This window comes from Balaenoptera musculus, chromosome 10 (assembly GCF_009873245.2).
Source record: "Balaenoptera musculus isolate JJ_BM4_2016_0621 chromosome 10, mBalMus1.pri.v3, whole genome shotgun sequence".
Lineage (NCBI taxonomy): Eukaryota > Metazoa > Chordata > Mammalia > Artiodactyla > Balaenopteridae > Balaenoptera > Balaenoptera musculus.
In genome coordinates, this window is record NC_045794.1 from 100609949 (window position 1) to 100633397 (window position 23449).

The 23449-nt window shown below is 42.7% G+C and overlaps 1 protein-coding gene across 1 annotated transcript in view; it reads left to right on the plus strand.

Moving 5' to 3' along the window:
• Positions 1 to 4587: 4587 nt before the first annotated feature.
• Positions 4588 to 23449, plus strand: part of ATXN10 (ataxin 10) — a 153781-nt gene continuing 134919 nt past the window's right edge. Inside the window, exon 1 of the mRNA XM_036865586.1 lies at positions 4588 to 4921. Within this exon, the coding sequence (XP_036721481.1) occupies positions 4806 to 4921 (116 nt within the window). The 5' untranslated portion in view covers positions 4588 to 4805. The remainder of the gene's footprint in view (positions 4922 to 23449) is intronic.

Genomic DNA, 23449 nt, shown 5'->3' on the forward strand with positions numbered 1-23449 from the left:
TTTGGTACTGATTGACTCAACAAAGCTCATTTGATGTTAAGTAGTTCTGGCCTTTGCAGATTGTTCTCAATGAATTTCTCTTCTTTTCTGACCTTCAACCTCCTGTGATCTTAGCTGCTGAAAAGTGTAAAGCAGAGGAAGTCCTCAGGCAAGAGATATACCTGGGCCTGTGCCCGCAGAGGTGGCCTTTTCTCTTCCACTAAAAAAATTGTGGGGACTTGCCTGGTGGTCCAGTGGCTAAGACTCCGCGCTCCCAATGCAGGGGGCCCGGGTTCGATCCCTAGTCAGAGAACTAGATCCCACAGGCCACAACTAAGTGTTCGAATGCTGCAACTAAGAGTTCGCATGCCGAAACTAAAGATCCCGTATGCCGCAACTAAGACCTGTCACAGCCAATAGATAATAAATAATTTTAAAAATTGTGGTAAAATACACATAACATAAAATTTGCTATCTTAACCATTTTTAAATATACTGGTCAGTGATATTAAATGCATTCATAATGTGTAACCATCACCACCATCTATCTCCATAATTCTTTTCACCTTGTGAAACTGAAAACTCTATGTGCATTAAAAAAAAAAAAAATCCTCATTCTTTCCTCCCCCAGCCCCTGGCCACCACCATTCTGCTTTCTGCTCTATGATTTTGACTAATCGTGCAGTATTTGTCTTTCTTGCGAATGGCTTACTTCACTTAGCTTAATGTCCTTTAGCTAGCTAAATATATGACAGACACTGGGCTATCATAGTGACATAGACTATCTCACTGAATCTTCCCAACCGTTCAATTAAGTATGTATTATTACTATTCCATTTTACAAATGAAAAAAAATAGGCTTAAAAAGGTGGTTACTTGTCCAAAGTCAGGTGCTAAGAGATGAAAGCAGAATTCACATCATCCAAGCTTGTCTGATTCCAGAGCTCATGTTCTTTACCAGAGGTTGGCAAACCTTTCCTGTGAAAAGCCAAATAGTTAATATTTTAGACTTTGTAGGCCTACAGTCTCTGTCACGACTGCTCAACTCTGCCACTGTAGCATCAGAGAGGCCATAGGCAGTATGTAAACGAATGAGTGTGACAGTTTCCAGTAAAATTTATGAAAATAGATAGTGGGAAAGATTTGGCTTGCAGGCTGTAGTCTGCTGATCCCTGCTCTTAACAATTACACTATTCTGTTATTTTTTCCTTTGATCTCCAAAGTTTTCAGTTCCACAAATATTTATAGCATTGCTTCTAAGCACAAGGCATTGAACTTGGTCCTGAACAGGATGAGGAACAGGATGAAGGTCCCTGCCTTGAGGAATCTCAGATTCGAAAGACAGTACATAAACACGTCTATAGTAGAAGGCTGATTCTGCAAATGTTAGTGCCAAAGAGAGCTGTGGGCTGACTCTGGGCATCTAACAAACATGATGTTTCGGTGGAGGAGCTGATATATGGCATAAGCTTTCTAGTGAGAGAATCATAGGCAGAGATGGTAAGGAGAAGGTTTCAGAGAGAGAGCCAACACAAGCAAGAATGTTTTCTCTCCCCCATGCTCATCTTTTGTTCTCTTTACCAGCATTCACTTTCATTGCCAAAACCATATGCACTTTGGTCCAATTCTTTTTTGCCTTGCACCTCACCATACTTCTCCCTTGCTTTCTTTTTCCCCCATTTGTTTTTCCTTTCTTTTTATTTATTATTTTCACTTCTTGATTATTGGATCATTGCTGATGCAACTCTTCTGCAGTGGGCTGAATACAAGAACATTTCATTTCATCACATTTCACCTGAAGTTTAATTTCACCTACTTCTACGTGGTGGCATGTTCATCCTAAGGCATGATTATGTAACATTTAAAAAAATGCCATTTAGCCCAAGTGAAATATTAACTTAGTTCGGTCAGTTCAGCCAAGGTTGAAATCCTCTAGTCAATTCCAGGCAGTCAATAACACCCCATTGTTTGACCAATTGAACATCCTTTTGTTTCTTATACTCACCCATACTTCTAGTCTGTTCTGTTAATGTCTCTATTTCTCTTTTAATCTTCTTTATAAATTTTTTCTTCCTCTCTTGCGTCTTTCCTCTTTCCTGTACTTTTTGAATTGTTGACCTTCTTCTGGAGGCATGTTATTTCCTTTCTCCTTTCTGAAAATATATTTAAAAAATATCTTTTGTTCATTAATTTAACTGACACTTACTGAGCAATTACCACATAGCTGGCCCTTTTCTAGATACTGGAGATACAAAAGTAAAAAAAAAAAAAAAAAAAAAAAAAGGACAAAAGTCTTTGTCCGCATGGAGCTTAAACATTCTGGCAGTACACAAAATAAAGTAACAGTAAATAAATAGGTAAGTAAAGGATATGATATAGAAACTGTTAAGGGCTATGGAGAAAAAGTCCTGAGGATCAGGAATTTGGGTGGTGTGTTACAGTTTTAAAGATTGATAAGGGAAACCCATTAAGAGGTCTTTTGAACAGATGAAGGAAGTAAGCCACACAAGTATCTGCTGGGAGAGCATTGAAGGTGTTCCATGCAAAAGGAACAGCATGTGCAAAATCCTGAGGTAGGAGGGTACATCCCCGGGTGGAGTACAAGGAGGGCAGGGTGGCTGAAGCTCAATGGATGAGGAAGAGGCTAGTAGATGTGATCAGAGTGGGGGGAGGAGGAAGGACGTGCCCTATTTAGGGACTCTTCCATTGGAAGAACTTTGGTTCTTGCTCTGAGTGAAATGGAAATCCTTTAGAGGGTTTTGAGCAAAGTGAAATGTTGACTTATAATATTTTTAAAGGATCTAGAATGTAGGGAGGCAAGAGAAGAAGCAAAGAGAGCAGTCAGGTTCATACTCCAATATTCCAGGTAATGACTTTGAATATTATGGGACATGTTTTCTGGAAGAATCAGAGTAGTTACTTTTGTTTTACAATTAAGGATAGAAAACTAAGGGGTAAGATTTTTTTTCTTAATTAGTTAATTAATTAATTAATTAATTTTTGGCTGTGTTGGGTCTTCGTTGCTGTGCGCGGGCTTTCTCTAGTTGCAGTGAGCAGGGGCTACTCTTCATTGCGGTGCGTGGGCTTCTCATTGTCGTGGTTTCTCTTGTTGCGGAGCACGGGCTCTAGGTGTGCAGGCTTCAGTAGTTGTGGCATGTGGGCTCAGTAGTTGTGGCGCACGGGCTTAGTTGCTCCGCAGCATGTGGCATCTTCCTGGGCCAGGGCTCGAACCCTTGTCCCTTGCATTGGCAGGCGGATTCTTAACCACGGCGCCACCAGGGAAGCCCAAGGGGTAAGGTCTTGATTGGTGACAGTACGTTTTACTATCCCCTGTTCTTCAGGGAAAAATTGGGAGATTTGGCCCTGCTAGTTTAAGGATTGTTAAACATTTTGAATGGTCTTGAGCACTGCTAGGCGATCTAATGCCTGGCACATAGTAGGTACATAGAAATACTTGTGGAATGAATGAATATGTAGTCAGTTAAATGGGTAAGGCTGAATTACAATATCAGGTGACTTGCTTGTTCACGTTTCAGCTCTCCTGCATACTCTAGTGGTGTTTACTGGGTCTTTAAATTTTATTTAGCAAAGAACATCAAAAGCGCTACGTTATAAACACACACCTACTCTTCAAATAAAAATGTAGAGGGTACTATTTACATATTTTAAGTGGTCCCATAGCAATTTGTGTAGTCCTCTATCATAGCAGTAATCAACTGTATTCAATTATGTTTGCCTGTCTCTCTCTCAATAGTCTTTGAGTTTCTTCAGGGTTGGGATCCTCTCATATTGATATTTACACAGGCGTCCCTCTGTATCCATGAGTTCCACATCCGTGGATACAGAGCGCCAACTATGGGACTTGAGCATCCACGGATTTTGGTGTCCATGGGAGATCCTGGACCAATCCCACACAGATACCGAGGGACCACCGTTTGCCCAGCACCTAGCATGGGGCTTGGCAACAATGCCTGTTGAAAGGACATATACATGATATGATAAAGCGTGGTGGAAAGAAAACATGTGAGTTACCAACACCCCAGAGAAGTCTTGTCTGATTCCTATAAAATATACTCATTTCCCTTAGAAAAACACAATTCTTACCCTACCTATGTAGAATTTAGCTCCTTGACATCTAATTGTATATAAAGCCCTCGATGAGCTGGAACAACGTATTCTCACCCCAAGCAGGCCTGGTAAATGAACTGTTATCGTCAGTAAATGATCAATACGAATTGGGAAGTGAGCTTCCAGGGTCTGAGACTTGCAAGCTGGAGACAGACTGCTCCGGTTCCGAGTGGGTCGGTGTGGGCACTGATCAACCCACCCAACCGCAGGATCCAGGTCTTCAGCCTTTTCCGCTGGGGGAGCCTCTGCAGGACTCCCCACCCTTCCTCATACCCCTCCCGTGGAGACCCCCCCTCTGCCCGCACCTCCCCCTTCATGGCGCCCCCGTCCCGGTGCCCCCTCCGGACTTCTCCTCTAGGATCCTCCACCCTCCTGACTTCCCCGCCCCCTCAAACACAACTTCCGCCCGCGCCCCGCTTCCCCACAGGCCGAACTTCCGGCCGGCGCCCCCTCCCTGCAGGCGGGACTTCCGCCCGCGCCCCCCCCCTCGCCGAGCCGTCGCGTCCTCCAGCCCGAGGCGAGCTGGGGCGCGTGCTCTCGCGCTCTCCCTCCCCGGCCACGGGCTGCAGCGGCGCAGAGGCGGCGGCGGCGGCGGCGTCCGGAGGCTGCGGGCGCGCTCCTCCCCCTTCTGCCTTCCCTCCTGCTCCTCCTCCTGCTGCTCCGTCGTCGCCCGCTCGGCCCGAGCTGCGAGCGGCAAGATGGCGGCGCCCAGGCCGCCGCCCGGCAGGCTGTCCGGCGTCATGGTGCCCGCGCCCATCCAGGACCTGGAGGCTCTCCGCGCGCTGACGGCGCTCTTCAAAGAGCAGCGGAATCGGTAACGGCCCGGGCGGCGCGAGCGTCGGGGGCGGCCCGGTGGGGCTGCGGGAGCGGGGCGGGGGCGCGGCTGCTGGGGAGCGGGCCGCCCCCTCCTCCCGGGACGGCCGCGGGGTGGCGGCCTCCGCGATGCGCCCGAGGGGCCCGGGCCGCCGATGCCAGGCCCGCGTCCTCCCCCGCCCGGTCCCCGAGGTGCCCCGGGGGGCTGACACCTGTTCCCTGCCCGTCAGTACAGGTGTGAAGCCGGGTGCAGGAAGGGGGACCGAGGCAAGTGAGCCCTTGGCCGTCTGCTGCCTGTTTGGTTAGTTGAGTCGCGTTGATGGCGCCCCTGTAACGGGAACAGACCTACAGGCCGCCGGAGTCAGCATACGTGCTGGTGGGGGAGAGACACGTTACAGATGTGCAAGGTGGGAGGTGGCGTCACTCCATTCGGCCTGTCAGCTCAGGCTTTGCATCCCCAGTGGTGGCCGCGCTTTGTGGAGAGGCCACTTCAATCCTCCCTCTGCCATTGAAGGGCCAGATGGCCATTGTCAAAGGTGCCCAGGAGTCTGACAGACCTGGATTTGGTTCCTGGCCCTACAAGCTGTGCGTGCGTTATTGTGCAGTTTTTCCAAGCCTTAAGATTTCTTGCCTAAAAATGGGAATATAATACATGACTTCATTTCTGAATTGTACAGAGGAATAAATGAAATAAAGCATGTGAAAATATAAAGTATGTGATGCCCTCAGTCAGTGCCTGTTTGATTTTGTTCTAGTCTTCTCTGGGCCTCAGTTTCCACGTCTGTTTAATAGGAATAATGTTGGACAGTACCTTTCTGGGGACATTGTTTGTCAGGATTAAATGAGATAATGCATATTAAATCCTTAGCACATACCTGACACATAGTACTAAGTAAATGCTAGCTGATAATATCCTTTAACACATTTATGGGTGGTCCCCCATGTGCCAGGTTTTGTGCTAGGTGATGAAGTTGAAAAATAAAAAGTCTTCTCCTGGAAAGTCCTGTTCTGGGGAACCAGCAGATAGTAAAGAGTAGAGGGAGTGTAGAAGTCCTAGAGGTCCCTTTGATCTGAGCACTTCTGCTGCCTTAAATCACAATAAGAAGTGTTGAGCAATTGAAAGAGTGCTAAGAGCCCAGGGCACTGCTCCTTGGGATTTTTGGGAGATATGTTCATTGATATGACACTCTGGAAGATGTGTTGAATGAGTTACTGCTTGGGCATATCTATACCATGACGGACCGTCCTTTTAGTCAGTAATCAGTCATCAACCTTTATTAAGCACCTACTCTGAAACAGGTTCTTTTCTAGAGGCTGAAGGTGCAGAGATGAATGTGATACCCCCCTTTTTTCAAGAATGTTGGAGTAATTGCTGTGTAAACAAATTGTAATGGGGGTCTAGACAAGAAGAGGTAGTGGCACGGGGGGATCTGCGGACCTCATGGATAGATTGGTGGGCCAGGAAAGGTTTTCGATTACTTTGGCTTCATGGCTTACAGATGAGAGGGCTAATTAGCAAGAACAGTATGTGCAAAGGGACTGTGTGCTGATTTTGCACAGTTTCTGAGTGGTTTAAATGAGATAACATAGGTAAGGTGTATGGTACAGAGGAGATGGTCAAACATCAGGTCTCTCTTTATAACCTGGAGGATAAAATCCAAGACCCCGAGCCAGTTTACAAGACCTTTCTTGACTCTGTCCCTTGTGAGGGGAACCATTGAAGGTTCTTTCAAGGGCATGGCATGGCAAGATCTGTATATTAGAAAGATCTCTGACTGCCATTGTTGGGGATACATTAGGGTGAGGGTAGAGGCAGGGGACTTTTAAGAAGTTGATGCAGAAGCCCAAGTGAAAGAGAAAAGTGCCTGAATTTAGGGTATTGTCTATGGGGGTGGGTAGGGTAAGTATTGAAAAATATTTATAAGATTGAATAGACAAGACTCAGGGACCAATTGGATTGTTGGGGAAGAATGAGGAAGTGAAGATGCATCCCATATTTGATTTGAGTTTTTCCTGGGGCTGGCAGGAAGTTTGTCCTAATTCCAGGCGGAGTTTGAAGACCAGGAAAGGTGAACTGATGTGCAGGTCTTGGGATAGGGAGGCATATAGTTGTGTGGTGGGGCAGAGAGCCCTTGATGAGAGTTTGTGAGATCCGGCTTCTGGTCCTGATTCTGCCACTACTTATTTGTGTGTCTTTGGGCAAATCACTAGTTGCCCCTCACAGAAACTCATGGGGTGTCCAGAGTCCAGCTGCTCTGAGAGGATCCATCCAATATCGATGGACCCAGAAGGAGGATGGACCGAGGTGTTAGGAGTTGGATGGGATGTAAAGTGAAGCAAAATGAGGCCTCAGAGTAGCAAATAGAAAAACACCGGACAAAGCAAAAACATACTGAGGAAAGTAAGAAAGTAATGGATGGAACAAAAGAATTCCTCTCCCCTTGAGTGTGGGCTGAACTTAGTGACTTATTTGTAAATAATAGACATGGGGGAAATGACAGTGTGTGACTTTTGAGACACAAAAGGCCGTGCAGCTTCCCCTTTGCTTTCTCTCTTGGATCACTCACTCTGACAAAGCCAGCTGCCATGTTGTGAGGACACTCAAGCGTCCATGTAGAGAGATCTGTGTGGTGAGGAACTGAGGCCTCCTGCCAGCAGCCATGTGATGACCATCGGGGAAGTGGATCCTCTCAGTCCCAGTCAAGCCCACAGCCATGTGTGCAGGCTCTCGAGAGACTCTGACCTGTGTGAGACCATAAATGTGATTGTTTTAAAGGGCTCAGTTTGGGGGTAGTTTGTTATATATATTGGTATATAGATCATGAATATACCAATCTAAAATTTTCGTCCTCTGGATTAAACCCATATTCTAAAGCCCACTCCTTGAATAGTGTCTTAACCACTAAAATCTGTAAAAAAAAAAATTGCTCATGGTCATAAAATATCAGTACTAAGAGGCTATTCAGTTATTTCTCCTTTGTGGAAGGTAGTTCTTTTTATTAATTGTTTTAAATTTGTTTTATACCTTTTTAATGTACGTATCTGCATTTTTAACATTTAACAAGTGATTTTTCTTGCTGTGCTCCGAGTCTTTACAAGTCATGCTAGATTCTTTCTGGGACAGAGTAAGATGTAAATACATTAAGAATTCTGTTTTCAGCCTTATCCTCGAGGTTTTATTTTCCAACCCTTTAGTTACCCTTATGATGTATTTCTTCATCATTTACCTTTATGATGTATGCAGACCCCTCTATTAAAGTGTAGAGCCAGGTGAGATTGGTTGTCGTACTCTATACCTCCACTGTCCGTGCAGCCACTCGTGACATGTGGCTATTTAAATTAATTAGCAATAAGTAAAATTAATAATTCCATTCCTTGTACCAGCCACATTTGAAGTACTCGGTAGGCAGTCACGTGTGGCTGGTGGTTACCTTATTGGACCATGCAGATACAGAATTTTTCCATCACCACAGTAAGTTCTGTTGAGTAATGCTACTCTCTGTTTTTTTCTGTAGGGAAGATTATGTTCTGGTTCTTGAGTATTCATGAAACAGTGTAACATTTGGATACTGCTTTCTGTAAATTCTTCTCATGCTGAAACTGATACCTCATTGCTCTTCCATCTGATAAGCTTCTTGAATAAAGTGAATGTTTCACATTCCCTGTATCCCTAGCATCTAGCATACAGTCTGATAATTGTAGGTGCTTAACAGATTGCTGCTATTTGTATAAGTGATTACTCATGGTGCGTGCGTAGTCTTTTTTCTTCCATGTTCATGTAGATAATAATTTTTTTAAGCTTTTCTCAGTGTGGCTACTTTTTTCTTGGTAACCTATGTTTAGTCAAAATTATTTTTCTGATTACTTCCTTCATGGCCTTGTATATCCTATATAATAGTGCAGATACTTCCCTCCATACTTTGGGACCCCTTTACCTTATAAAGTATTTTCCCTTTTTTAAAGAAAGAACATATTAGATTCTAACATATTTACTATGTAATTATTAATAGTGGTTTCTTATTTGTTCTCTGTCTCCTTCCAGAATGAAGGCCTATGAGGACAGAGATGGTTGGCTTTTTTGTAATTATCCTGTTTGGATAATGCTTCTTGAATTGGGTGTCTTTGAACAGTTTAGGAAATTGTCAGCCAGTGTTGCGTCGAATACTGCTTCTCTCCTGTTCTTTCCTTTCCTTCAAGGACTGTAATTACACATATGTTAAACCTTTCACTGTATTTTATGTCTCAAAGCCTCCTTTCTGTACTTCCCATTCTCTCTGAGCTTTGGTTTGAAATTTTTCTGCTAATCTGCCTTCTAGTTCTCTATTCCTTTTTTCTGCTATGTCTAATCTGCTATCGTCTATTGTGTTCTTAGTTTCAGGTATTGTATTTTTGAGTTATTGTATTGCAGAATTTCTGTTTGATTTTTTTAAATGGATTACTCTGTTGAAATTCATTTTGTCATTTACCTTTTTTTTTTTTTTAAATTTATTATATTTATTTATTTATTTATGGCTGTGTTGGGTCTTCGTTTCTGTGCGAGGGCTTTCTCTAGTTGCGGCAAGTGGGAACCACTCTTCATCGCGGTGCGCGGGCCTCTCACTATCGTGACCTCTCCCGTTGTGGAGCACAGGCTCCAGAGGCGCAGGCTCAGCAATTGTGGCTCACGGGCTTAGTCGCTCCGCGGCATGTGGGATCTTCCCAGACCAGGGCTCGAACCCGTGTCCCCTGCATTTGGCAGGCAGATTCTCAACCACTGCGCCACCAGGGAAGCCCTGTCATTTACCTTCTTAAGCATATTAATTATAGGTTTTTTTTTAGAGAATGTGCCTGATAACTGTCTATTGTCATTTTCTGTCTTCTTGTGTTTAGTCATTTGGTCCTATCTTTTATTGAATGCTGAATGTTGTGTAAGGAGTGTTAAGCCCATTTCCAAAATATTTGCAAACTCTAAACCAAAGTCAATCTAAAAATTATTTATTTCAACAAATGGTGGTGGTAGAACAACTTGATATCTAATTGGAATAAAATGAACTTTGACCCATACCTTGGACCATTCACAAAAAATATTTCAACATGGATTATAAACCTAAACATAAAAGCTAAAACTATAAAATGTTTAGAAGATGGGAGAATATCTTTGTGATCTTGTGTGTAGGCAGACATTTCTTATCCAGGACACAGATAACATTAACCTTGAAAGAAAAAATTGATTATCAAGCTAGACTTTTATCAAAATTAAAAAAACTTCTGCTCATCAAAAGACACCATTAAGAAAATGAAAAAGGCAAGCCATAGACTGAAAATATTTGCAATACATATATCTGACAAAGAACTTGCTTTGGAATATATAAAAGTGCTCCTGTAACTCAATAATAAAAAGACAATCCAATTAAAAAATTGGTCATAAAAATCTGTGCTTTACAAAGGAAGATTATATAAATGGCCAGCAAACACATGATAAAGTACTCAACGTCATTAATCATCAAGAAAATGCATATTAAAACAATGAGACACCACTCTATGCTCATTAGGATGGCTGTTACCAAAAAATGGAAAGTAAGTGTTGGTGAGGATGTGGAGAGTTTGGAACCCTTGTACATTGCTGGTGGGAATGTGAAATGGTTCAGCCACTATGGAAAACAGTTTGGTGGCACCTCAAAAAGCTAAACACAGAATATGACCCAGCAGTTCCACTCTTAGGTGTGTACGTACCCAAGAGAGTTGAAAGCAGGGACTCAAACAGATACTTTTATGCCAGTGTTCATTGAGGTATTATTCACAATAGTCAAGAGATGGAAACAACCTAAGTGTCCATCAGCAGATGAATGGATAAACAAAATGTGGTATGTACCTACAGTGGAATATTATTTAGCCATAAAAAGGAATAAAGTACCGATACATGCTATAATGGGGGTGAACCTTGAAACCTTGAAAACATGCGAAGTGAAAGAAGCCAGGCATAAAAGGACAAATATTGTTAAGATTCCACCTCTATGAAGTACTTAGAATTGGCAAATTCACAGAGACAGAAAGGAGATTAGAGATTACCAGGGGTTGGTGGGGGGAGTTATTGTTTAATGGTTACAGAGTTTGTTTGGGGTCTTAGAAAAGTTTTGGAATTAGTGGTGATGGTTGTACAACATTATGAATATAATTAAAGCCGCTGAATTCTACACTTAAAGATGGTCAGAATGGCAAATTTTATGTTATATATTTGTTTTACCACAATTTAAAAAGTTAATAATGTAATATACCAAAATCCATCAAATTATGTAGTTTAAATTAGTGAATTGTATGCTTTGTTAATTATATCTCAATAAAGCTGTTATAAACAAGTAAAACCATAATGAGATACCTCTGCATACTCATTAGAATTGCTAGGATTAGAATGACTGACAGTACCAAATTTTGGCAAGGATGTGGAGCAACTGGAACTCTCGTACATTGCTGGTGGGAGTGTAAATGGTGCAACTGCTTTGGGAAACATTTTGGCAGTTTTTTATAAAGTTAAATGTACCCTTGCCTATGACCCTAGGTATTTACCCTAGAACATATGTTCACAAAAGGCTTGTAAAAGAATGTTTATAGCAGCTCTATTGGTAATAGCCAAATACTGGAACCAACTCGAATGTCCGTCAATGGGAGAATGGCTAAAACTGCCCGGTAATTGAAATGAATGAACCACCAGTATACACAACAACATGGACGAGTCTCAAAACGTACTGAATGCAAGAAGCTAGACAAAGAGTACATACTGTATGATTCTATGAAGTTCTACAATTGGCAAAGCTAATCTTGTCTGTATCGCTAATTGGCAATACAGACATGAACAATGGTTGTCAAAGGAGGTTGGGGGTTGACTGGGAAGGAGCATGAGGGAATTTTCTGGAGTAAAGGAAATGTGCTCTATCTAGATGGGTATTGGTTGCCTGGATTTGACACAACTCGTTAAACACTAATGATCTGTGTAATTCACTGTATGTAAGTTATATCTGTTTTCTGTGTGTAAAATTATTGTCCTTCTCCTTGCCACCCCCAGAAGAACTTACTTGAGCTAAATCTCAGACTTTGTGGTAAAACAATGTTTGTGAATTGTAAAATTTGCTCTAAGAAAAGAAAGGTTTATCTAATGTTCTTCATACAGTTAGAGTGAGTCGGGCTTTGTTCTACATTTTCATCTATGCGGGACAGTGCTGTCTGTTTCCAGAGACTGAGATGAGCTGAAGTGACTGATGTGTGAGTGCATGAAATGCTTGAAACCAAATGTAGAAAGAAAGGGAAGTCATTCTGGAAGGAAAAGGGAAGTAATGTGGCGCTGGAAATTTCACCTCATTGTCCACTGAAAATTGCAGTGTGAGGGTGCTTTTGGAATCTTGCATTGCAGGGATAGCCGTAGTGTGATATCATCCTACTGCTGTGGAACCTGAGATCTCCTTCCTCCCGGGTAGGAGTCGGATTTGCCTCGGCTTTTTGTGACCTGTGAATAATGCAGGGGCTGTTTTGCAGAGTGACTGAAATTGTTTTGTTTTCTAAACAATTTGAGTTCAGGGAGCTTCTTCCTCTCCCCATTGAAATGTGTCAGTATGAAATATTGATATCTTTTTGGACTCAGTGGGTTTCAGGGGAAAAAGACTTTTGTAAGGCATAGGTCTAGTTTCAAATCTGAGTACTGCAACATACTAGCTGCATGAACTGCAAATATTTTTAACTTCTCTGAGCCTCAGTTCTACCCTGGTAGGACGGGTATTATAATAATGCCTACCTTGTAGGGTTGATGTGGGTATTAGGGGGTGCTGGATGTCGAATCTGGAATGGTGCCTGGCACGTAGTTGATGCCAGCAAACACCACTATTATTATTGCCGGCTCTAGTCAGAATCAGGAGTGAAAAGAAGTGAAAAGTGTGGTAATTCTTGAATTTTTTTCATATTTTAAAATAGTGCTTGTAAAATTTTTAATTTCATCTCAATTCCATGATCAAGTTCTTGTTTTAATAGGCTTTGGAACTGCCTCTGGAACTTTAGAATAAGGAATAGATTTAATAACTCAAGTCAGTGGAAGAAGATTGGTTTTTCAGATCCAAAAGATGTAGGCAGTAACTTCTTACAAAATCTTAATTCCTTGGTAGAAAGGTATTTTAGCGGTATTAGATAATTTTAAAAAGTTATAGAATTTCCAATAAAAAAGTGAGTACTTGACAGTAACTTACATTATGACATGAGCAGAGGAATTTAGATGATTTTGCGTGGAGTGACTGTGCTTTCTTTAGGAGCTGACATTGTAGAAAACCATACTTGTGTACTCTAAGGAAAAAGGAAATTGAAGCTTTCCGTTAACTTTCAATCTAGTGTTTTTGTTGGTTTGTTTGCTTATTTTTAAACTCTTGTCAAGTCAAAACCCACAAATATATAATAATGTTAATGCCTTTATGGAGGACGATATAACAGATAATCTAACAAGTACCCTTGTATTTCACTTGAAAAATCAGCAAATGTTACAATTTTGTCTTGTTCTCTCAAAATCCAAAACATTACTGATATTGTTAATGTTCTCGGTATTAGAACAAATAACCCCACAAGTTAGCAGCTTGAAGCCACAGGCATTTATTGTTTCACACAGTTTATTAGGGTCCGGAATCTGGGAGCTGCTTAGCTGGGTGGATCTGGCTTGGGGTCTTGCGCGAGGCTGCAGTCAAGCCGTAGACCAGGTGTGTGGTCTCCCGGAGGCCTCACTGGGGTGGGAGGTCGGGGTTCCACGCTCACACGAGTGGCTCTGGGCAGAAAGCTCCAGTTCCTCACCACGTGGACCCCTCCCTAGGGCTGCTCGTGCCTCGGCAGCCGGCTTGTTCGAAAGCGAGTGATCCAAGAGAGCCCGCTCAAGATGGGAGCTGGGGTGCCTTTATCATCTTGGAAAGGACATACCTTACTACTGCGTGTTCTAAGGGTCACACAGAAGGGCGTGAATGCCCGGAGGTGAGAGTGGTGGATAGGGCTCTTTGCTTCACTTTCCAGTCTCATTCCTCTCTCCCTTGTACGTGTTAAACTGTATGTTTTATGCTGTACACTCTGCAGTTTGCATCTTTAATTTTTGCTCTGTTTTCGAGTGTTACCAGTTTTTATACATAGAGAGCTAGATCATTAACTTCAACTGCTGTAGAGTGTCCCTTCATAAGCTTACATCATAATTTACCTACCTTTTTTCTTACTGATGGGTATTGGATTTGTCCTGAAGTTTTGGTAATTCAAACAGTACTGCAGGGACCATCTTTACACATGTCTCCTTGTATACCTGAGCCTTTGGATTTTTTTTTTTCCCCAAAGCAGAATTTGAGGTAGGGACTTGGGTGAAGTACCCAGCAGTCAGGAGTGTGGGATGGGGGGAAGCTAGGTGTGGAAGGGGGAACAGCCAATGTAGGGATGCCGTATTGAGTGGTGACTGTTGTAGGCAGCTGGAGCTCAACCCCACTGGGTGTCCCTGAGGGCTGCACCTCCAAATAATCTGTGCACAGGGCTGGGTGATTTATCTATTAACCTGTTGCCCACTGGTTGAGAATTGCCCCTGGGGTTGTTATCTAGATGGACCAGGGCTGTGCGGTGAGGGACACTGTGAACATTTGTTACGGCGTGCTCGTCTTCTGAGACCTCCTCTTGCCTGATACCGTTCACTCAGTTGCGGGCTCTTGGAGGCTATAGCTGTTTGGAATCTAAAAGGAAAGACCTGGACAGGAGTGTTAGTGCAGTAAGTTCAGTCCCCACTGCTGAAGACTGTCCTGAGGCCGTAATTGCATAATCATCTCCCTGCTCCAGCTTCCAGTCTAGACTTCCCTGACTTTCCCCCAGCACTGTAGCTGGGCTGTCATGCCGAGGGGGCTGAGCCCTTGGTTGCCTCTCTCCTGTCAGTCTGTGGTTTCTGCAGCTGCCTGTTTGTGGCTATCCCTAGACATGGAAGTACCAAGAGACAGCCCATTGAACCCCTGAGTTCCAGATTACTCCTCCCGGTGCCCAGCTTGTAGTAGCAACTCTTCCTGATAATCAGGGTGGGTTTCTCCTGCCAGTGTAGTCACTCTTCTTTGCCTGCTGGTTCACCGGCTTGAGAATCTCAAAGTGATCATTCTGTGGATCTAGTTTAAGATACACTAGATCCTTTTCTATGCTCCCTGATGGAGACGTTCTTTGTCTTGGCCCTAGGGCTTAGTCCAGCACAGTCTAGAGTTGCGGGGTTGGGAAGCACAAATTCTGCAGGTATGTCATTGGGAGTGGTGAGGAAAGGGACCAGTTTTTCTTAGGGTTAGATTTTCTCTTTGAACTTCTAGTTTGCTGGCTCACCTTGAGAAATTTGTTACATTTTCTCCCTTTCTGGGCTAACTCCTCCTTGTATAATGATGTTGCGTTTTCTTCCACCTATTTCCCCAATGACCCCAGCCTAAGATCAGGTTTTCCTGCTATTGGTGATTTGTGTCATAGTGATATTGGGATATCGTGTGTCTGGTCACTAAGCTAGCCAGCATCTTGGACCGGGTTCCATCTCTGAAGCTCTCTTGGCTTTGTCCTGACGTTGGAGGCGCACAGCTTTGCAGGTAACCCATACCTAGGGCTGCACTGAGTCCAGCTTTTTCTCTCTCTGCAGATGCAGGGGAGTCCTGTCCTAACACTGACTTTTACGTAGTGACTCTGATCGCCACAAGGTGTAGGCGGCTTTTGGTTCTCGTCATCCTGCCAGAGTTGAATTGCAGATGACCTTAGGCCATTCTGAAATGTTCCACTCTGGTTTTAGACCTGATTATAGCCAAGTGTTTCCCGTCAGTTTCTGGTGTGTGGAGATATTCACCTTGTTTTAAAGTTGGGCTCTATATTTATAATTTTTAGAAATAAACATATGATTACCGTGTCTGGAATGGAGGGGAGATGTTTAAAGTGTGAACTCCTTTCTCACTGCACTTTCATTTCATAATGCAATAGACTTTTATATGTGTTTCCCCTGACTTGGTTGTGACTTTGCTGTGGGCAGGGTCTGTCTTCTTTATGGTATCTTCTAGCATAGTGCCCGGTCCATTGTGAGTGCTTAATATATGTTGAACTGAATAAACAGTGAAGAGCCAATGGCTGTAATAAAGAAAGTCACTTAGCACTGACAGCCAGTCAGTAATGACTGCTCTGATTGCTCGAAAGCTATTAATTCGATTTACCGTGTTAGTTATTTACTTGTTTAATTACCTCACATATGCTGTGTACCATGCTCTGTGTTTAGTGATGCAACTCTAGTTGGTACAGTGTAAGTAACTATTTCTAGCTCACTTCAAACCACTAAAGGGGGAATAGCTCAAATGCTGTAATGTTAAACTTGTAACTTCATTCCTTTCCTCCTACACACACTCCTAATTTTCCCTCAGGTTTTAATGACCATTTCAACCCCTACTGAAAGCCTTTTTGACCTATGTGCTTCTGTCCTATGTTCCCCTTTCCTCTTTCAAGGAACTTCACTAGAGTATTGTGATCACTTAGTCACCTCCCAGTCCCACTAGAATGAGAACAATCTGAGGGCAGGATTCTTCTTACTTACCTCTGTATTTTCAGTACCTGCTAGCACATCATGAGCACTTGGTTGTATTTTTATTATTTCCTTAGATTATTTAATTTTCTGGGGTCATTAGATATAAAGTGAGAGCACAGAGGAAAGACTCTAGTAAGAGGTATAAAAAATTATCAAATAATGACAGATGATGATGATTTCAAGAGGTAGAAAATGTTTTGGTGTTCCTCATTGCTCGCATCAGTATGTTGACTAACTTTCATAAGGAAAGGGAATATTGAGCACTTCAGAGGTCAGCATAGTGCAGAACTCAAAATTAACCTATCATCTGCATGTACACACATTCACATAGCTTTTCCCCAAACATCGCTGAGCCTCTGACCAACAAGAGTCTTTGGCTGCACCAAAAACAAAAACAAAACGGGCTTCCCTAGTGGTGCAGCAGTTAAGAATCCACCTGCCAATGCAGGGGACACGGGTTCGAGCCCTGGTCCGGGAAGATCCCACATGCCACGGAGCAACTAAGCCCATGCGCCACAACTACTGAGCCTGTGCTCTAGAGCCCGTGAGCCACAACTACTGAGCCTGTGTGCCGCAACGACTGAAGCCCGCGCGCCTAGAGCCCGTGCTCCCAACAAGAGAAGCCACCGCAATGAGAAGCCCGCGCGCAGCAACGAAGACCCAACGCAGCCAAAAATAAATAAATAAATAAATAAAAAGAGTTGGAGAGGAAGGTCATTATTAAAAAAAAAAGAAACGAAACAATCCCCCCCCAAAAGAAACCCACACCACTTGTCAGCTTAGCAAAGGACGCCATATGCTGTCTTGACTCAACCATGATTCAGATCAGCTGTGTTGAGAGAGAACCTCAATTACGCTACACTATAAAAAGAACTTCGTAGAGTGTGGTGACAGTTTCCTTTATTTTTACCTGTGCCATGAGCTGGAATACCACACAGAACTACTTGGTAAGGTGTTCTGACTCAGCTTCAAAATACCAGTGTGGTCAGTGTGAGCCACCCTGCACATCCAATTATCTTAAATGGACAAAGTAGACAGGAAGAAGTTTGAGCCAGCAAATCAAAATAAATAAGGTTAGAATTGTGACCAACCATGCCCCCAGAGGAGAGTTTCTCAGCTCTTTCGTTCTTCCAGTCTTTTGTAGTGGTCCCTGGACCCGAGGGTGTGGTCACTGGGCTGTGGGCAAGGACACTCATTCAAAGACCAAGGAACCCTGGGGCTCACTCTAGGCTGAGTCAACCTCTCTGACGGCCACAAGCCCAGAGAAGTCACATTAGAGGTAAGAGGACGATTTGTAAGCTAGGGATATGCTCACGGTAGCCGTGGAGATTTTATATATAGTGCTTAGTTAAGTGCCGTGGACATTTTATATATAGTGCTTAGTTAAGTGCCGGGCACGGAATAAGCACAGTTTAAGTGTTAGTGGCTATCTTCCTCATTGAGAATATTACAAAACTCGATCAAAAGACACTAAAGAAAACATAAATGGTTATACCATTACATGATAGGAAACTGCAATAACGTAGAGACATCAGTTCTCCCCAAGTTGACCTGTGGTTTCAATGCCATTCAAAATAAAATCTCAACGGGGTTTTTGCTAGACATTCACAAGCTGATTTTCTAATTAAAATGGGAAACTCCTAGGTTTTCTGTTACTCTCTGACTCCCTTAAGGCTTTGTATGGATCCTTTTCTGACTCCTCAGCTTTTAAAACCCTTCCCGTGTGCAAAATTCCCTATGTCCTCAACCTCTCTGAATATTCCTTTCATCTTCTTGATCTAGGTGAAATACGGCTCACTTCTAAGACAACCTTTCCCAGAAGGTCCTCAAAGTGGGCTGTTTTCTCCTATATCCAGTGTACTGCTTGGCTTGAAGGTGTGTAGGTGTGAAGGTGATTGTCATTGCTGCTTTCAGAACTTTTTCCTCCAAAACCCCTCCAACTTTTCATCTCATGCCATCAGAGTATACCTCATGGATAATCTCTTCTGCTATTAAAAGATCTGTTGGTCCCTCTATGTCGTTCCTTAAAGAATTTAGCTCTAGTTCGCTGTTAACTCTGCATTACTTCTGCTGTCTTAAATCTTGGTTAGTTTAGTTTTTACATAGATTATCCTTTCATTACCCTGGCCTTTTATTTCTTGACTTTCTCTCCTTCAGTGAACTTGGACACCCCCTTCCTCCCATCTCACCACACATTGCCACGTGCTACCCAGGCCTTATGATTAACCATGGCTGCATTCCCTCCACAATCTTAATTCCAAGAGTCCCACTCTGGCTGCCTGTTGTATCCTGTCTCTCTGGGTCCCCTGTTCCAACGAGTCTTCAACCCCACCAGGACCCACAGTCTGTTGGTCCTACTCCTTCCTATTCAGTGTGCCTTTGGTTCCTTATGTTCACATTTCCCTTCTTAAATCCAGTTTAGATCTAAGGATCAGTAATAAAGCATTTCCTTGTATACTTTCTCATTTCCCTTGCCTCTTCTCCTAACTTTGTCATACTTTCCTGGTAAAACTTCAGCTCTAGTTAAATCCAGCTTGCTGTTTCCTTTGTGTCTGCACCCAAATAACTGAATAAGGATGGAGAAAAACTTACAGCCATACTGATTGGTCTTTCTGTAAGTGGATGATCACTGACCTGGGTAGGCATTTAGTTCTGCCCGGCAGTCCTTCTATTTCCCTAGTCCATTAATTCTCCTGCTTTCCTAGTTAACTGCTTTATGCCTTTTGCTCTCCCTAAGTCTCCGTTGCCTCTCCCTCATCCTCATTCTCAGTTCCTATTTTTCTGAAAAAATAGGGGCGACCAGAAGATAATTTCCAGGAACTCCCACTACCCTCTCTACCCCCTACTTGTATCTGTCCCCATAATTTGCCTTCCCTCTGTTACCTGTCGGTGAACTGCCTTGCTTCAGATGCCAGCCCCCCTCAGGTCTGCACTAAATTCCGCTCCCTTTTGCATACGTTGCTCCAACAATCTCTCTTTCCCCCCCACTTTCTTAAATCATCAGTTTTACCTTTTCTGTTAGATTGTTCTCATCAGTTATAGATCTGCTGTAATTTTTCCCATCCTAAGAAAATCTCTCCCCCATTTCCCTGATTTTTCTCTGCTCCCATTTATAATAAAGCTTCTCTAAAGAGTTTTTTATATTCACCTACTACAATTTCTCTTTTCTCTTGAACCCATTCCACATTGCCAAGTCCATTGGTCTTCATCTTAAATCCTTATCTTACTGGATTTAAGATAAATCTTAAAATCTTAAATCTTACTGGATAAATCCTTATCAGCTGCAGTTGATGTAGTTCATCACTTCTTTCTCCTTGAGACACCTTCTTCATTTGGCTTCTAGAACAACAACCCCTTCAGATTCTCCTCTCTTGTTGGCTTTTCTCTCTGAGGTCCAGAGCTCAGTCCTCAGGCCTCTCCTCCCCACCTACCTGTACTCTCCTGGCAATTGCATCAGCTTGGGGTTTTTACTACTTTACATTTGATGGTAACTCTAGCAGTTTTTCTTTAGCTGGACTTTTTCTCCTGATCTCCAAACTTGTATGTTCATCTGCCTACTCCACATTTCCACTTGTATTTCTAGTAAGTACCTCAAATGTAACAAATCTCCATCTGAACTCCGGATTCCCCCCATCTCCATATATCTTTACAACAGTCTCTCCAACTCAGTAAACAGTAGATACATCTGTCCATTTATTGCTCAGGCCAAAGTTTGGAGCCATCCTTGGCTCCCCCTTCTCAGATAACCCTCATAATAATTTATCATCAAGTCTTATTGGCTCCATCTTCAGAATATATTCAGAATCTGGTCCGTGCTTATTATGTCTGCCTCTGCCACTCTTTTCCAAGAACAGTGTCCTGACTGATCTCCTGTTGTCTTTTCTTCTCCCTGCTATGATCAGTTCTTTACAGAATAGCCAGAGGGATCCTTTCAAAGTGAAATCAGGTGATGTCACTCCTCTGCTCAGAACCCTCCCTGGGTTCACATCAGGAGCGGAGGTTCTTTCAGTGGCCTACAGAGCCTGTGTCTTGCCCCTGAGTCACTGGATGCTTCCACCAAGCCCCCTGCTGTTCCTGTGATGCCTTTGCCTGCCATCCAAGCTCTTCTCACAGGAAGGGGCATAGTTTGCGTCCTCACCTTCCTCAGTTCTTTGCTCAAATACCACTTTTTAAATAAGGTTTACATACAAAATCGTTCTCTACCTAAGACTGTAAAGACATCTCCATATATTTTCTTCCAGAGTTTCATAGTTTTGCCTAACATGTATTCTAAATCCATCTGGAGTACTTTTAGTAGGATTCTACATAAGGCTCCAATTGTTTTTTCTCATCGGATTGATAGTTGTCCCAGCACCTCTCCTGGAACGGCCGGCCTTCACCTGGGACCTTAGTGCCAGCGCTGCTCATTTGCCAGCTTTCTCTGTGTGCACGGTCTCTTCTGGACACTGTCCACTTCTGCGCATTTCACTTCGCTCGTTTCCTTTGCTTGGTATAATGCATTTGAGATTCTCTTCGTTCTGATGAGAGACGAATTTTGACTGTGGTGAGGACATTGGGGAAGAGGGAAGCATGTGACTTTCGGGGTGGAGGGAGAGGACTGATATATTTGGAACCTTTAAAGCTGGTATCGCCAAACAATGATCTGTGGGCCAAATTGACCTCCCACCTGTTTTTTGGTTTTGGTTTTAATTAATTATTTATTTATGGCTGTGTTGGGTCTTCGTTTCTGTGCGAGCGCTTTCTCTAGTTGTGGCAAGCGGGGGCCACTCCTCATTGCGGTACGCGGGCCTCTCACTATCGCGGCCTCTCTTGTTGCGGAGCACAGGCTCCAGACGCGCAGGCTCAGTAATTGTGACTCACGGGCCTAGTTGCTCCGCGGCATGTGGGATCTTCCCAGACCAGGGCTCGAACCCGTGTCCCCTGCACTGGCAGGCAGATTCTCAACCACTGCGCCACCAGGGAAGCCCCACCTGGTTTTTTTGTTTGTTTTTTTTGTTTTTTTTTTTAAATGGCCTTTGAGTTAAGAATGATTTTTATATTTTAAATGGTAGGGGAAAACAAATGAACAAAATTTCATGACGCATGAAAATTATATGAACTTTAAATTTCAGTGTCCATAAAAAGAGTTTACTAGAACACAGCTGTGTTCGTTCGTTTGGATGTTGTCTATGGCTGCTTTTGCCCTGCAGCAGCAGAGAAGTTGTGACAGAGGTTGTCAGGTCCTCAAAGCCTAAAATATTTACACTCTGGCTCTTTACAGAAGAAGTTTGCCAACCCTGCAACCCTGTCTCAGGGAGTTGTCTCAGCTTGAGTGTCCTGGATGTGACAGAAGAGGGGAAGAGAGTATATAAAGGAGAGTTTTGAGGTCTGCAGAGATGAATTTCAAACTTTTGCCCAGGCTCTTTCTGATAGGAGATAGAAATGTTATTTTCTGTTTTTGTTCGTCTAACGCAGTCAAATCAGTAAGGGGTTTATGGTTTTAAATAACAACCAATGATTGTTATTTTAATCTCTGAACTTGTGTGTATTCTAATAGTTTTCTCAGTGACAGTGGTAAACGACTCTAAACCACGTGTCAATTTTTAATTAAATGTCGGGTATTAGAATGAATCTTTTAACCAGGATGTAGTCTTAGTTGTAGTGTTAAATGACGAACAGTTAGTCTCCTTTTCAGAAGGAGGGTCCGTGCCTGATGAATTGACTGTAAGATGTGAGTACGGATGGTATGTTAGGCCTATCTAACCTGTGCTGTAATCACCAGTAGTTTCCTTTAATTTTATTCAAACAGGACTTGTCAAGATTAAACCTGTTCAAACTTGAAGGAAGTGAAATTCTACCTTTTGTATAATTCAAAGGCTGTTTTTGTTCTGTAATGTAACATTTCATTTATAAGTTGTCTTCAGGGTATACATTCATTCCCTATGTAAAAGGAATGTCTAATGGTTGAATTTTAATTGTCCTTCTAAGTACTTTCGGCCTTCTGGAATGAAGTAGCTAAGCTTCTTAAAGTCTTGTGAATATTTTGTGTTAGTTTGGTTAAAGCAGAAATGACAGCAATTTTTATTATTAATAACATTTGTATATAACAAGCGATTGACTGATCTTTACTGGTTATTTCACTGTCGTTAATCATTACACATACTTAGCTGTGCTGTCTTGACAGTGAACATGGAATTTGCAGACAGAGTACATTAGGACTCCTTTGGATCTGTAATGCCAAATAGCTTTCTTTCAAGACTGTGGAGAAGGTAAAGAGGTACAGAAGAGAGTTAAATGTTTTCATAGTAGTTACGTTAATGAAAAGCTTTTTTTTGTCCTTATCTCATGAAAGTTGTTAATTTATTATATTGTATTAAATATGGTGAATAAATATGTAGATATTCTATGGCTCTAGAGGAAAAGTTTTTTTTTTTCCTTTCACCCTTTATAGAGGGGTATACATATATCTAAGAAATAGTCTCTGCTTTCGAGAAATTAAAATGTAGTTAATTGAGTTACAAACCCCTCACCTCTCCCTCCCCCTTTAAGCTTACCCATTCGGTGGGGAAGCTTATCATTCAGTGGGGAAGGAGAAATTAGATGTTTCTTAAATACCAATTATAAGATATCAACATCTTAAGATATGACCCTTTTTTTTCAAATTTTTGGGTCCAGGATGTGTGAATTTCTTAATGGGAATGGACGAGTTGAGCTAGTTCCTCAGTGTTTCCCTTTTTCCAGTTGCTGCTGCGAAGTACACTGATTTCACTGCTCCCATCAGGCCTGGCGCCTGGCTCAGGGCACATGCTCAGTAAGTGGGTTACATGACAAGTCTGTGAAGCAGTTAGATCCCGCTCTGAATATGTGAATAGTCTCATCACCGTTTTAAACTTGAATTGAACAAATGCAATTAGTGAATGCAGGTCTGGGCCCTAGAGATACAGAAAAAAATAAGGTAGTCTCTATTTTTCTGGGATTTATAGTCTAGCTGGAGTGATAGAC